Source organism: Dicentrarchus labrax, unplaced genomic scaffold (assembly GCF_905237075.1).
Source record: "Dicentrarchus labrax unplaced genomic scaffold, dlabrax2021, whole genome shotgun sequence".
Lineage (NCBI taxonomy): Eukaryota > Metazoa > Chordata > Actinopteri > Moronidae > Dicentrarchus > Dicentrarchus labrax.
Window position 1 is genome coordinate 27,417,215 of NW_026136720.1, and position 15,560 is coordinate 27,432,774.

At 38.8% G+C, this 15,560-nt stretch overlaps 1 protein-coding gene and 1 long non-coding RNA gene across 7 annotated transcripts in view; both read left to right on the forward strand.

Moving 5' to 3' along the window:
* The window catches only part of LOC127353805 (uncharacterized), a 247,663-nt gene that overhangs the window by 151,961 nt on the left and 80,142 nt on the right, over positions 1 to 15,560 (forward strand). The window lies entirely within an intron of this gene.
* Positions 1 to 15,560, forward strand: part of dnaaf4 (dynein axonemal assembly factor 4) — a 161,068-nt gene that overhangs the window by 27,726 nt on the left and 117,782 nt on the right. The window contains exons 10-11 of one of the 6 annotated variants that reach the window (XM_051383255.1): positions 8,817 to 8,890; positions 9,118 to 9,177. The exons of 2 other annotated variants lie outside the window; for them this stretch is intronic. In XM_051383255.1, coding sequence (XP_051239215.1) covers positions 8,817 to 8,890; positions 9,118 to 9,162 — 119 coding nt within the window. In that variant the 3' untranslated portion in view covers positions 9,163 to 9,177. Of the gene's footprint in view, positions 1 to 7,454; positions 7,649 to 8,816; positions 9,084 to 9,117; positions 9,480 to 15,560 lie in introns of those variants that run through there. 3 more of the 6 variants (XR_007881346.1, XM_051383254.1, XM_051383253.1) reach the window with 3 other exon arrangements.

Genomic DNA, 15,560 nt, shown 5'->3' on the forward strand with positions numbered 1-15,560 from the left:
TAGACTGTAATGTAATAAATAGTTTATTAACTAAAATCATTGAGAACAGTTTACATGGAAAACTACACAAACTCAATTTCATAAGATAAAAACCTTCCTGATTAAGTATTTCTTACTAGTTTTTTTCCGACAATACAAATAAAACTTTCAAAATAAAGTCAGTGCCACTTAAAATTACTAAAGCTACTTGATCAATGTTTTTTTAACAAAAATTGGGTTAGTTTTACTTCCAATATAATCAGTTTCAGCAATTTTTTGCATTAAATGACCTTATCTGGTTTGATTTTATCAAGGTTTTACATGATAGAGTTCAACTTGCAATTAGAACAGTGTGCAAGATACGTTGCTTAATAATATAATGTAGCATATGGATAGTTTTCAATATGAATATTGTATCACAAGAGAACATGTGTGCTGTGAATGTGTGACCTGTTTATCTGTTTCACACATCATATGGAAAATTGATGGGTAGCTTTTATACCAAGTAACATCACTATTGTTCCTTTATTGATAATTTCATAGATCAATGAATTAGAACTCTCTGAGTGAATATGCACATAATTGTTTAGAAATGGATATGGTCATTGCTGTATTTTATGTTTCATTTACAGGGCTCTACTTTAATAATATTTAATATTTTGTCAAAGTAAATTATATTATCCCCTAACATTAAAGGTTATATGTAATTTACTTGCAACTGGATGTTGCACCAGCATCTCAGACCAAACAAATAAAATTGGCCTAAACCAACTTTGTTAGTGTTTCCACTGTTCCAACAATCACTAACGCTGGTTTTGTCGAAATAAACTTTCAAGTTAGATGTGAAAATGTTTGTGAAAAGAGTAGCAATGGTCACAATGGTAGCAAATTTTGCCATTGACAAGCTTACATTGTTATTCCAAGTGTCTGACAACATTAAGGACAGTCATAATATCTTTATCACTTGCCACCAGACTCCATAGACAAAATCATTAATTTAACCTTGCATATCATCGTAACATTATATCTTCATTCAAACACACCAAAACCATCTTTGTTAGTGTTTTCACTGTTCCAACAATCACCAACTCTGCTTTGTGTCTGATAACATTTAGGAACAAGAGATAGACCTTTCGTTTAACCAGAAACAGCCATAATATGTATTTGCTGCTATATTCATGTTCTAAATCCCATATATATAACCTTTAACAAGTCAGTACTACAAGTCATAAAGGCTAATATATCAATCAAGCTATAATGTTTTCTAGCAAAATGCCATATTTTTGTTGTATACACATTAGCAATTGATGTGGGTTGCCTTTTACTGACAGCCACACTGACCCGTGACCACAAGAATTACAGGCCTACCTTCAGTTTCACTCCCCTGACTTCACACAAATACTACATGTTAAAGCATTTTTTTCATTTTCAACGAACAGAATGACATCTGTCTCTCAAAAGAAACCAACCACACTCGAGATGTGACAGATAGATTTTTATTTATTTCTATTTCCCATAGCAGAGCTCCTGCCAGTCAGATTATATGAGCAGCAGATCCCTGACTGCGCTGGATCTGACTGGATTAGCCGTTTCCTGCCCCGACACAATAGAGTCCACCAGGAAACCAGATCAAACCACACACACGAATATACATGTGCAGACTGTGCATATCATAACATGTGCGTGTGTGTATTTCTGTGTGCACATGCAGGGGAGCAAAGAGCCAGGCTAAAGGGCCGAAAGCCAACAAAGAACAAGAAGAGAGAAGCAGCAGGAAGCTGACTAGTCACTTTATCCCTCTCCCTCACTCTCTCTCTTGCTGCTCCAGCAGACGGCAGGATCAAGGGAGAAAGTTGAAGTTAAAATCAAAGGTTGAACCAGGGATTAGTCCTGAGTGGAGTTGGGTGGGGGGTAGGTAGAGGACGTTTCAGGTTTAAACAGAGCCATAGAGGCAGAGAGAGAGGAGGATTCCGCGTCTGTTCTGGTCTGTGTTCACCCAAAGAAAAAGAACCATTACCCTTAGTGTTGTTAAGTTCACAGAACAGTTTGTTTTTGGGTGATTATATTTCTTTTGGCAATTTTGAGTTGAATATTAAATTGAAATCTATTGCCCTAGTTAATAACAAATAAAACTGAATTCCAAAACAAAGATGGCAATGCCATTTTTGTTATTACTTTGGGTCAGGGAATAGAGATATACTTTGTGAAATGGCTTTAAATTCCAGTACACTGTCCGCTAGAGGAAATTCTAATGGCACCAGGACTAATGAACATAATCATCAATTATAAATGCTCATATTCAAAAGTAGAAATAGTAGTACTAATAGTTATACTATTACTACTACACTCAACAGTGAGGTTCCAGAGGTAAAAGTCTATTCATATTCATATTCTGAATAGAATAGATTATTGATGATTATTAGTCATAATGTCTTAACCATCCAAGCTAGACTTACTACGAGCTATAAGATTGTAAAACAATGGTATATGCTCCAGCATTCGTATGATATCACCCTTTTATTTAAGAAAAACATGTTTTATTTGTGATCTCATGGAGAAGTACAGTTGTCTGCAAAAGTTTGAGCATCCTACATTATCAGTTCTTGGACAGCTCTTTTAAGATCTACCCACAGATTGACAGATTCAGCATCTCTTGAGGTGAATCCATGGTGGATTTTGAGGGAAGTTTACGATCATTGTCCTGTTGTGGAAGCTTTCTTTTTTTCAGCTTCAGCTTTTTTTTTTTACAGATGATGTGATGTTTGCTTTCAGAATTTACTGGTATGCAGTGGAATCCATTTTGCAAAATCTTCCTGCAGGAGAGTTTTCTTGGTCTTCCAAATGTCACCTCGACCACAGTTCCCCTAAACTGGTATATCTTAATTACATTTCACACTGTGCAAACTGCAATCCGACAACTCTTTGCTATCTTTGCATTTTCAAAGTAGTTTATATATTAAAAAAAAAGCTTGATTTACACACTTAGAACAGGTTTGAGGGCTGACATTTTTATATTAGGATTTTATGAAACGGCAACAGAGTAACTGAATGGGATATTCACTTCCAGTACCGTGCTGCTATTAATTAGTATGTTAAATTAGGTTTTGGCCCATTCCAGTATTATAGTTCCATTCTGAATCATCATGAGTTGTGCCATCATAGGTCATAGGACCTGTGGGGAAATTACTGTCTTCAGTCTGAAACATCAAAACGACTGTTGACAAGTGAGTGAAGCTCTACAGTATTCAGTAGTTCACAGCTGAGGTTAGTGTCACAGGTTAGTGATCTGTCTTCAGTTTTATTTGTATAGCGCCAATTCATAACAGAAGTTATCTCAGGACACTTTTCAAGAGCAGGTCTAGACCGTAATTATTTGCAGACCCAACAGTTCTCACCATGAGCAATGTGTCTGTAACATTATAACATTTGCATATTCAGAGATTCTGGAATTTTTAATGAGGTAGAAGGAGGAGATTACTTTTTAAGGATTTTATTGTGGAAATATCAGGCACACATTATTGTTGTTCCAAGTTGATTATTTGTATATATTCCTTAATACATAATTCCAAGGGATCTTTAAGGTTGCATTCTTTGATATGTCAGGGAGTTTAACCCGCAACCCCTCCCTGGCCAAATCTCTCTCCTCCCCTGAGTGGTTGTCACTGAATTTTTGTCTCATCAGATAAGACAATATTTCTTTTGATTTTCAGACAAGATACATTTCATATCTATTTGTATACACTGTATATACATTTTTTTCCCATTGATCTTATTTTTTTTAATGTTGAGTCAGCCTCTGTCCTGATCCCTTGCATTTTAATTGCTGGTTTATTCTTATATTTCATTTTAAAGCTGCAGTTGGTCATTTTAATTTTACTTTTTTTTCATAGAGACACAACAATCAACTATCTTCAAGCTTACAGCCCAAAGCCTCTTTATATCTATCTCGGCTCTGATTGATTGTTTTCATTCAGGCCCGCAAATGCCATTAGGAGGACTAGGAGAAGCCAGAGGAAGCTGATTTTTTCACAGATTATTTGTCTTATATACTACTGTCAGGATATTGTGAAAGTTTCAGCAATATGAAAAATCTAAAAATTACCTACTGCAGCTTTAATATTGTTTCCTATAATGATACATTCCCCCCACTTTCCCTCATTCAAGTTTATGCTTACAAATTCAGTCTCTATAATGCATTTCCAGTCAAAGCTGATGAACTGAAACCTGTTGCTCATTTTGTGAAAGGGATTACTTTAATATTACACTGATTTGATGAGAGAGTTTCTGTTGCAAACTAGTTCTGTATTTGTTCAGTGTGTAGATGTAACAATGGGGATGTAACTGTGTAGAAATGCCATCACATAAATGATTTGAATGTGTAGATCAACAGCGGTACGCATGAGTGTACTGCAACAGAATCTCACTGTCTGCTGATCCGTGTGAGAACGCTTGTCCCTCAGCATATGCATATATAAGCCTACTATACACTTTCAATTACAACACTGTTCCTGTTCTCTCTCTCTCTCTCTCTCACACACACACACACACACACAAATACACACACAGGGACACTGAAAAGGCAGAGTCCCTTTTTCCCTGTTATGCAAATAACATCAGCCCTTAAAACGGTTTGAGTGAGAATTAAACGTGAATTAAATGAGGCTTGGCTCTTTTCTCTCCATTCTATCTGAATAAGGCAAAGTCCCGTCACCATGGGAGATCCCCACGCCGTTGCCATGCCTGTTATGGGATTGACAAGACGAGAAGTGACATAAATACCGTGGCCAGCGTTCAATCCAATTATGTGGCGTGGCCCGCCTCAATACCTGCTAGCCATGCAGTGCTGCGGTGGCGTCCTTGTATTCAGCTCGCCTCAGAAATAAGACTGGCCTTATTCATCTTCAATCCTAGCACTAACCTTGGTCTCTTCACCTCAGCGAGCTCCGGAGTCTATGCCCTCAACCCTACGCTCAACCCACTTAATCCATCCCTTTGGACAAGGTGCTTCCCCAGGCTCTCTGAAAACCCCCTCTGAACTACCCAAAGGCCCCTAGCTAGCTGTTGAACTGAATAGCTAGTGATATAATAATATACACACAGCGCTGAGACAGGAAGTCTATGTGTAATGAAATTCTGTGATGTTCCTATGAGTTTCTGCTGAGTCACATGTTACATGCCGGGGTCAACCCTGGTTAAATCAGGTTCAGGCCCATAGGGGATGATTTACTTTGTTGATGAATAAAATTACATTATAGAAAAATTCATGGCAAATGTAGGAGTAGTGGTGCAAAGAATTACTAGGTTTATAATAATCATTGTGTGTATCACGAATTGGATAATTCAGCCTCAGAAAGTACTTTTTCTTGTTGTCCTAGTGACTCTCAGAAGGACTCCTGGAACTCCACCTTATAGATATAATATATGTCTTATAGAGGCCAAAGTCCTGACTCGATGCTTTGTTTCATCAGTCTTCCTGAAAAAGTGAAACTCAGCACTCTTTATGATTTCAAATGGACAGTTCACCCGAAAATCAAATATGCATATTTTACCTTTATAGTGCTTAGTTATTTGTGCTATTTAGCCATGTAGACATGTTTCGTTGTGACTTGCTGAGTTTTGGAAATATTGAGAGAGATATCACTCGAGATACAGAGATGTTTCCCTTTTCTTCAGTATAATGGAACCAGATCGCACTCGGCTTGTGGTGCTCAAAGTGACACATAAAAAAAAAACAGCAACTCAACTCAATGTCTCTTTCCAAAGATTTTTTTTCTTTATACGTATCACCACACAGTTGCCACATTCTGATTTTATTAATATTATTAATATTTTATACACTGCTAATAACAAAAATACTAGTGAGCAATATAACATAACTGTTCCCACAGCAAGGGTTCCCACTTCCAGGGCTTGATTTTAGTTTTTAGAAATGTCAATGTGATTTTGAATTAGGTTTTCTGGAAGAACCTCATAGTTCCATTTGGGGTCAAGGAGATAATGAACCTCTCTCTAATCCAGTATATCTTGCAGTAGGAGAGATGTGATTGGTGATATTTGTGATTGGGGATATTTGTGATTGAGTTTAACCACCTTTGCTATTGTGGAAAATTACATTTCCCATGTGAAAGTTGGTAGAATAAACTGGTGGATGGGCTAAGTCTCTTCATGTCTTTGTCAAGATGTTGATTTTCTTGTTCTGTGACAACATAGATCTTAGGTTATGGATTTGTATTAGATAATACAAAAGATCACTCAAGCGAATCAAAAGTGTACACTGATCAGCCATAACATTATGACCACCTGGGATTATGCAGCCCCATACACAACAAACACAGTGTATACAGTACATTTCAAAAATGTATAGGCCATATCATTATAATACATTAGATTTAAACCTGCAATAACTGATGGTTTTTTGGGGTGAACACATCCTCACTTAAGCTGATGTAGTGACTGCTACATCCAGCAGTTACAGAGCAATGTTTCAGGCCACCTGGTGAACCTAAGTCCAATATACATATTTTATTTCAGCTCTGTTTTGGTCTCTACCAACTCCTGAGAGAAATACAAAATACAGTATCTGGCTCTTTAGTTGCTAAATCGCTGGGGATGAAGACACGGCGGGTTGAGGCAGGGACAGGAAAGGAATGAAACTGAGGAAGAAGAGCAAATTTGTAGGTAGTTCATTTGTAAGTAATTGATAACATTAAACATCATCCATTGTATCAATAAGTCCACCAGTTTTTGTTTTAGTGAAGTTGGAAGTTATTTATTCTGTTTTAAACAACAAGACTTGTGTGATGTTATACTGTGTTGAAATAGACGAACTTCAATTCAATTCAATTTTATTTGTATAGCGCCAAATCAAAGTTATCTCAGGACACTTTTCAAATAGAGCAGGTCTAGACCGAACTCTTTATAACATTAATTACAGAGACCCAACAGTACCACCATGAGCAAGACCTTGGCGACAAGGGCAAGGAAAAACTGCCTGTTAAAAGGCAGAAACCTAGGACAGATCCTTCAGCTCTAGGTGGGTGGTCGTCTGCCTCAACCAGTTGGGGTGAGAGAGAGAGAGAGAGAGAGAGAGAGAGAGAGAGAGAATGGGGTAAAGACAGAAGGACAGAGACAGAGACAAAGGTGCACAGCAACAGCATCAGCAACAACTACACTAATATTAGTGACTGATGGTGATAATGATGATGAACATGAAGAAGATGATGACGACGACAACAACAATAAAGTCTCCAACACAATCAGAATCATTATCGCTTTTTCCATTAGTCAAGACTAGACTAGTCGACTATATCTAGTGACTACTAATGGACTTGGAAAATCTTAAGTCAGGGACAGCCCTATTAGCCATTGAAAGCTACATTTGTAAAGCAGTCATACAGCATATAATGTATGACTGCTGTTGAAACATATTCAGTCATTTAGTAATGTGGTGGCTAAATCTGAATATATCTGTGCAGTGATTAGCCGTGGTCGACACCATGTATCACGGTTTCCTCAAGAGCACTGGAGTCCAAAGCACCATCTGAATTGCACAGAAAAAACAGAAGTAAGCAAACTGAAGCAACAGACTTCACTTTTTTTCCCCACTACACTGACAAAACTGACAAAAACATAAACTGGACTTGACAACCAAATCGGTCCCCCTCCTCTCTTCCCCGGCAGTGCTTGGCTTGTGTTTGGGCCCCAGAGCCCATTTTAACCACAGGCATTTACAAGCTCCCCTCTTAACAACCTGCCAGGTGCTTTAAGCCTCCCGCTGAAGGACTGCAGAACGTTATGAGACTCCAATAAGATTAGAGCAGAATGGGCTGTGAATGGAAGAATGGAAGCTCTCATAATGGGAAAGATTGTTAGCACAGCGATGTGTAGCTCTGAGCTCCCATGACCAATCTACAACTAATGAGCATTCAGCTAGCGTGCTCTATGTCACTAGTGTCCAGAGGCTATGATGGGGACACTGAGGCAAGCCATTTCTCATATTTGTCAGCAACACGGGCTAATCGCTTCGGTCAAGTTTTACTCTTATTGTATGAATTCAATATGCTGGGGAAGTTCTCACACTCTCACACTGCCTGATGAAAATTCATGGGGCTGCTCTCTGGCAAGTGAGAGATGTTCATTTAAGCGTTAAGAGATTCAATTTTGAAATTCTGGTCTGGCTTTACATGCTGGGAAGGACATTTAAAAAAAACATGTCGTCGCTGTCGGGCAGAAACCTGTAATGTCCAAAACTGGGGGAAAAAACTGTGTGTTTTAAAAACGTACTGTTTTGTCAAAGTTAGTATTGTTAGTTTTAATACTTTTCAAAGTATAATCCAATTTGTGGCCCTTTGCTGCATGTCGTCCCCAGTCTCTCTTTCCCCTTTTTCTGTCAATCTTCATCTGTCCTATCTAATAAAAAGCATAAAAAGCCACTTAATATATATAATAAATAAATAAAAACACGCTAGCATTTTGCTCTCATTAACTAGCTAACTAACAATTAATATAGATTTGTGGAGGTGGGTGTTTACACTCAGCTGCAGGAGAGAGGTGTGGGGAAGGTTTGTAAGAGCGGGGTCAGGTGAGTGGATTATTTCAGCTGGTACTCATCGGGTAATCACACTCACCTCTCTTAAGGCAGTAGTGTGCTGGACCTGGGCTGGCTGCCACCGACAGGAGAAAGGACTTCTGGAGCGAACAGTGCGGGACTTTTGAGAAGGGCTCTAAAAGCCTATGATCATCCAGAAAGCTGAGTTTTGTATGTGTTGACGGTGTGTGCAGCCAAGAAGAATAAAAGTTGTGTTAACTAACCTGTGATGCTTGCTTGTGTGCTTCAGTTACCAAGCTCCTCTCCTGTGGAACCAGCTTCCAGTTGTGGTTCGGGAGGCAGACACCCTCACCACATTCAAGAGTAGGCTTAAGACATTCCTCTTTGATAAAGCTTATAGTTAGGGCTGGATCAGGTGAGTCCTGAACCATCCCTTAGTTATGCTGCTATAGGCCTAGACTATCGGGGGATTTCCCATGGTGCACTGAGCTCCTCCCTTCCTCTCTCTTTCTGCACTCATTCATGTCCCATTAATGCATGTTACTAACTTCACTTCTTACCCAGAGTTCTTGTGCTTTCTCATCTCGCAGGTTCTCATGGATCCTGGTGGAGCCTCCTGCCATGGTCCTGCTTGACCCCCACTGCTAATATTACTGATATTATTGTTATTATTATTAATACTATTATTATTGCTACGGTTACTGTTGTTGCTGTTGTCACTGCTCGTTGTCCCCATCGGTGCTGTTGTCATGTTCATCATCATCAGTCACTACTATTAGTGTAGTTGTTGCTACTGTTGTTGCTGTGCACGTGTGTGTGTGTGTGTGTGTGTGTGTTTTCTCTCTCTCTCTCTCTCTCTCTCTCTCTCTCTCTCTCTCTCTCTCTCTCTCTCTCTCACCCCAACTGGTCGAGACAGACGACCACCCACCTAGAGCCGAAGGATCTGTCCTAGGTTTCTGCCTTCTAACAGGCAGTTTTTCCTTGCCCCCGTCACCAAGGTCTTGCTCATGGTGGTACTGTTGGGTCTCTGTAATTAATGTTTTAAAGAGTTCGGTCTAGACCTGCTCTATTTGAAAAGTGTCCTGAGATAACTGCTGTTATGAATTGGCGCTATACAAATAAAATTGAATTGAATTGAGAGAACCTGCGGTAGCACAGGGTCTTGCTACAAGATTAGCTAGTTTTTGCAGGAAAACGCTAGCAATCAAACAGTTGATGTGGATTTGCTAGATAGATAGCATTCTGTGCTATATTAGCTGACTTAATATGTACGCTTTTATCTTTTTACCATTTTCATGTTTCATTCAAATGTGCTCGTCTTTTTAGCACAGACAAGCCTAGCACATAGCATATCTAAATACAGGTAAGGAGGAAGTTGACAGAGGCTTGTTCAATTCTCATTGGAGCACAGAGCAAAAAGGGGAGGGACTTAGAAAGGGTCAGTTCTCTCTGGGTTCATCACTAGACGGAAACATTACATCCTAGTTAATATAAAGATTATTGGTTAAAGCAGTTTTAAAACATGAAATTCACTTTCAATCACTTTACCTTAATGTCTTAAAACCAGTGACTTGACTTTTCTCACACATCACTATAAAACAACAAAAGCTCATTCCATTGCAGTAATATAATTCAAGTAACCTAATTCCTCACAGGGAATTGAGTCTACACATTAGATCTGAAATCACTGAGGTAAATCTAAACATTATGACAGTTACTTTTGAGGGAATCAAGACTTTCTTGTCTGAACTTTCATGTTGTTAAATCTCTTTAACATCCATCATTAGTGGGATGTTCACTGACATTAAATAAAACTACAGTGAGTCTAAATGTAACGTTCAGTAAGTATTGTTCTGCATTTTCTTTTCCAGTGCAAAAAAGTACACTGAAGGAACAGGTTCTCTCTCTCTCTCTCTCTCTCTCTCTTTCTGTCTGTCTGTCTTTCTGTCTGTCTGTCTGTCTGTCTGTCTGTCTGTCTCTAAGGAGCTTTATCCCAGGTCCTGTGTCTCTCTCTCCCTCGAAAGAGTGAGGTGATGTTTAATGGAAAGTTAATATGGCTTTAATGCTCATCGCCGCACTTCGACACCGAAGGCCCCCACTAATCCGCTCTGTTCCACACCGCCTGGAAACAGATGCTCTGGCCGAGAGACACTTGGAGAGACAGCGAGAGAGAGAGTGGGCACAAAGAAGAGTATGTGTGTGTGTGTGTGTGTGTGTGTGTGTGTGAGAGAGAGAGAGAGAGAGAGAGAGAGAGAGAGAGAGAGAGAGAGAGAGAGAAGATACTATTGGCTATTGATTTACAGAGCATGTATTAAACAGTGGTGGAAGAGGTACTCAGATGTTTTATTTAAAGCGGCAGTTAATTTTTATAAAAATATTTATTTTTATATACAGTGGCGTATGTATGTATATTTATGTAACAGTGTTATAAAAACAATAGTGTTTTTTTATTTTCCTTATTCTAAAGTGTTTTCTTATCTGTGATACCAAATATGGCAGTTTTCCCACTATATTTTTTTATAATAATAAATTATAAAAAAAATTTAATTGAATCTTAATGGGAAGTATTGGCAGTGTTCCTGTTGGTTATATGAAAGACTGCTGGAAGAAAATAACTTTACAGGACACACTTATCATCACCATTTTATTTTATCCATCTCTTTTAATTTGCAGTTCATATGTGTCGTCATGATGTCGGTTTGTTTGCTCAGTACATGTTCGTTAAGTCTTGGAGGCTTAAAGCATTGACATGAGTCTTAACTAGTTATTAGGACACCACAGACACAGACCCTTAGTTGTTTTCCCCTCTTTGCATGTGTAATCAATTCAGGGAGTTAGGTGGGGAGGGTTCATGTTGTAAGACTTCAAGAGGCTAATAGCTTTAAAATGAGTCTTAACTGGTGTTTAATTCACCAACAGCTGTTGTGCTGGTTAAGAATCGAGCAACAGGCCGGCCTGTCTGTCGGACCAGGAGGAGAAATTAGTTCTGCTGATGCCCATATTCCCTCCCAGGGAACCATCTGCTCCACTTCAATACAATAGAGGGATTTTCTGAAGGAATAAAATGCTTTGAACGCAACAATTTCTCTCTCTCTCTCTCTCTCTCTCTCTCTCTCTCTCTCTCTCTCTCTCTCTCTGAGAGGGGTTTTGGTTAAGGTGTCGTATTTCCTGGCAGGACTGCCGCTGCACATTTAATGATTGGTTCCTTTTGTTGAAGAGTGGATCATTTCATCATGAAGCCTTGAAATGAGTAGTTTACAAGACTATACTGAAATGAGATGTATTTGAATGCATATAGATCTGGGCCAGAGTGCGATAAAAGCAGTTGTTCAGTTCATTCAGCTGAAATTTCTTGAAAATGCTGCTGTTCACTATGGCTTTTAGCCATATGGTTAAAAATACACTTCTGGAGCCTGTGGCCACCAGGGAAACCCGAAATAGACAAATTATATATGTGAAGTCTGCCTTTAATTTTTATCATAAGTACCAGGTCTACCGAGTAAATTGTGTTTTTAGTTTGATCCTATTTTATTTACTTTTTGCTTTTTTTTGGGAGTGGTTATTATATATGAGGTTCTTTAAAGCTGCAGAATCCACCGGGCCTGAATGAAAACAACCATTCAGAGCCAAGAAAGATAGTTGATTGTTGAGTCTCATTCACAGAGTCGCAAAGCATCTGTATTTGACGGCCTGGGAATGAGACTCAAAAATCAACTATCTTCAATCTCCCACCCAAAGCATCATTATATGTTTGCTCTGATTGGTTGTTTTAGTTCAGGCCCGGTGGATTCTTGTAAATACCATTAGGAGCACTAGGAGGAGCCAGAGGAACCTGATTTTTTCACAGATTATCTGTCTCATGTACTACTGTCAGGAAACAGTGAAAGTTTCAGCAAATATGACAAAAAGTTATTTTTATTAAAATTACCTACTGCAGCTTTTATTTGCATTGCAATCCACAATCATTTGATGAGCAAGACACTGTAAACACTGTTCCCCTTATTTTCTTGTATGCTCACTTTCTCTATAAAAAGGACAATGGGCTGTCCTTAAGCAGTAGCGGAAATATATGCTAATTTAATCTCAAACAATCACGTATAGCATCGGCCGAACATGTAAAAACGATTCACAGCAACACCTTTTTTCTATCTCCAAAACTCTGGATAATCAAACCAATCAATTGAATGCCATCGAATACCCTCAACGGTCCAATAGGTCAATAGAAGTTTACCGTTTAAGATGAAGATACAGATCACCGGCAGTGGGAATCGCAAGACAAATGATTTGGCCTCCAAAAGAATTGGCTGTTCATATTGTCTTGTCTTAAGTAATTAATATGATACATACATGGTTTATCTAACTGCAGACTTGTTTCATATGGTTACAGTACAGTGCTGTTTGCCAAGAATGGGAAGCAATAGATCCTCCTAAATGTTCAGTGAAATGCGATTAAACTCATTTTTGACTATATCAGAAATCTTAAGCAAAACATATCCAATGTTGCAAGTTAGAAAAGATTCTCAACTAAGCAGCTTTTATTAGTAATTACCTTTTGTAAAGTGCTTCTTAAGCACTTTTGAGAAGTATTTTGTTTTCACAGTACAAATTAAAAAATACAAAATGATTTGGACCAATAGCTGTGAAAAAAAACAAAAACATAATACAGACAGACAGTTGAATTTAAAATATGCTAAAAATGATCAGTAAAACTCATCTCTGATCAATATTCATCCAAATCTCTGGTTTTACACAAACTTCATGCAGTTACTGTGTTCACTGTTTGGGTTCATTGTACAGTTTATCAGCTGTTCTGTACTGTTGTTATATTATATTATGCATTGAATATAATATGAAATATCCATAAAATATGTTCCTTAATCAGTTTATTCAGAGAAAGGTTGGAAACCACTGGTTTATGATACCACAAATGCCCCATTTGCTCTTCTGGTTGTAACTTGGACAGGATTAAAAACACAGAATGGAATCAGTTAAATCAAGGTAAGGTCCAGTAATAGGTGATGCCAGGTGATTCAATTCCTCCTGTAATAATGTCAGTAAGACTGTGGAAAGAGTGTGAGAAATGACGCTTGTCTCAGAAAAACACGGAGGATGAACATGGAGAGGGAGAGCAGCACGTGCTTAAATGCCATTAGTCACAGGTCTTATCGTAGCCCTCAGGGATCACCTCTTGCCCCCTCAAGTCCCGGACCGAATCTTCTTTAAACGCTTCTTTGTTCATCTCTCACCTTTGTCATTTGTGTCCATCCACTGCAGTTTATAAAAGTCTCAACCTGTTTATTTCAAAATTACTTTTTCCCCTAAACTAGGCCAAAACAGACAAGTTATCCTATAAAACTGTGCATGTTTATGCTTCTCTGTTGTTTGGAAAAGGTCAGAGGTATATGATGTCTAACAAATCTGCAACACTTGTGTTGGAGCCAGTATTTACAGTATTATTCATAAGTTGCTTATTTGTAATACTAGTGCTGTGCCCGTAGGAAGTATGTATTGCTATAGAAAAGTGGGAGGTTAAGTAGCTTTTTCATGGATGGCCAAATAAGGTTGTGTTTGAAGGTGCAGCAGCTAGCTACAGACGAACATCCACAGATTCCGATTCCAGTTTATTGTCCTCGCGTATACGGATCTCCTCAGACCGGAACAGACTCGGTCCGGACTCGTTCAGTGTCAGTAATCCACAACAGTCAGTTTAGATGCACAGAACGGGACTGAACAGGCGGCAAAACCCGCTGCAGGTATAGATCAGCCTGTTTCTTAAGGTGTGTCTTGGGGGTGGGCTCTGCAGTGATTGGCTCTGCAGTGACTGGCTCTGCAGTGATTGGCTCTGCAGTGATTGGCTCTGGTGCGCACGTGTCTATGGTGGCTATGGTTGTCAATGCTTGCGGAATTCGTAAATCATTTATGAAATCATTTATTAACGGTATCTTTATAGTCCAAACAAAGCCGACGTTGCACACCCTTAAACCACACTGCAGCCATGTTGAAACTCTGAGGTCAGTCTGATCCTGATCTGAGAGATATTTATTGAGGCACACACACACACACACACACACACACACACACACACACAGACAGGCAGACAGAGATATCTTGCTTTTATAGAGCGATAGAGAGATAGCTGTTTCTTTAATATTGACCATGAAGCCTGTCTTTGTTTGAAAATGATGGTAAGAATTTGTCATTTTGGTTGAATGCCAAATATTTCAACAATAACATTTGCCCCTACACTTCATGGGATATGACTCCATATTATAAATTCTCATGTTCATCAAATAACCTAATTAGGAGCATACTGTTGTCAATTTTTTGACTTTGGCTGCACAGTGTAGGGGAGACTGGGGTTGGTTGGCACATTTTTCACTCTCTGCTGCATTTCTGGTATATTTTATGTTAGGATATTCTAACCAGCAGCAAATGAAAGGTTAAAGCTGAGCTAAGCTTAAAATACCCCAACAAAGGTAAGTTACTAGTCCATGACCAAGAAAACTATTGTTGAAACATCAACACCAATCAACACCGCTCACATTTGACCATCACTTATCACAGACTGTTAAATATTCTATCAGAATAGCTGATGGCTGTGTCCATTAACTAGAAGTAACACATTTCCAATATCTCTAGCACAAGAAACGCATTCAGTCCAACCTCACTTTTTTACTTTGATCCTATAAAACTGAAATATTACTAAAAGAAAGAAACATTTTAATAAATGAACAACAATAAAAGTGAGTGTTTGCAGCCTGTTAGGGTGAGCATTTTCTGCATTGGAGTGGGTGTGGGACGTTCATGGGCAGTGGGGACAGTGGGTGTTCTGTGTTTCTGAACTTTGACTCGTTTTACACTCATTGGAGTCACCGGGGGGCGTTCAGATCACCGTGATCAAAGGCGATCAGACCAAAGCTGACTCTAAGTCTCTCTCTCTGTCAATCGTTTTAAGCGGAAAGGCCACCTGTCTACCCAACTTGTCCACGGAATGGCAGATAATTGCTGACATTACAAGATGCTGACTAAGGTG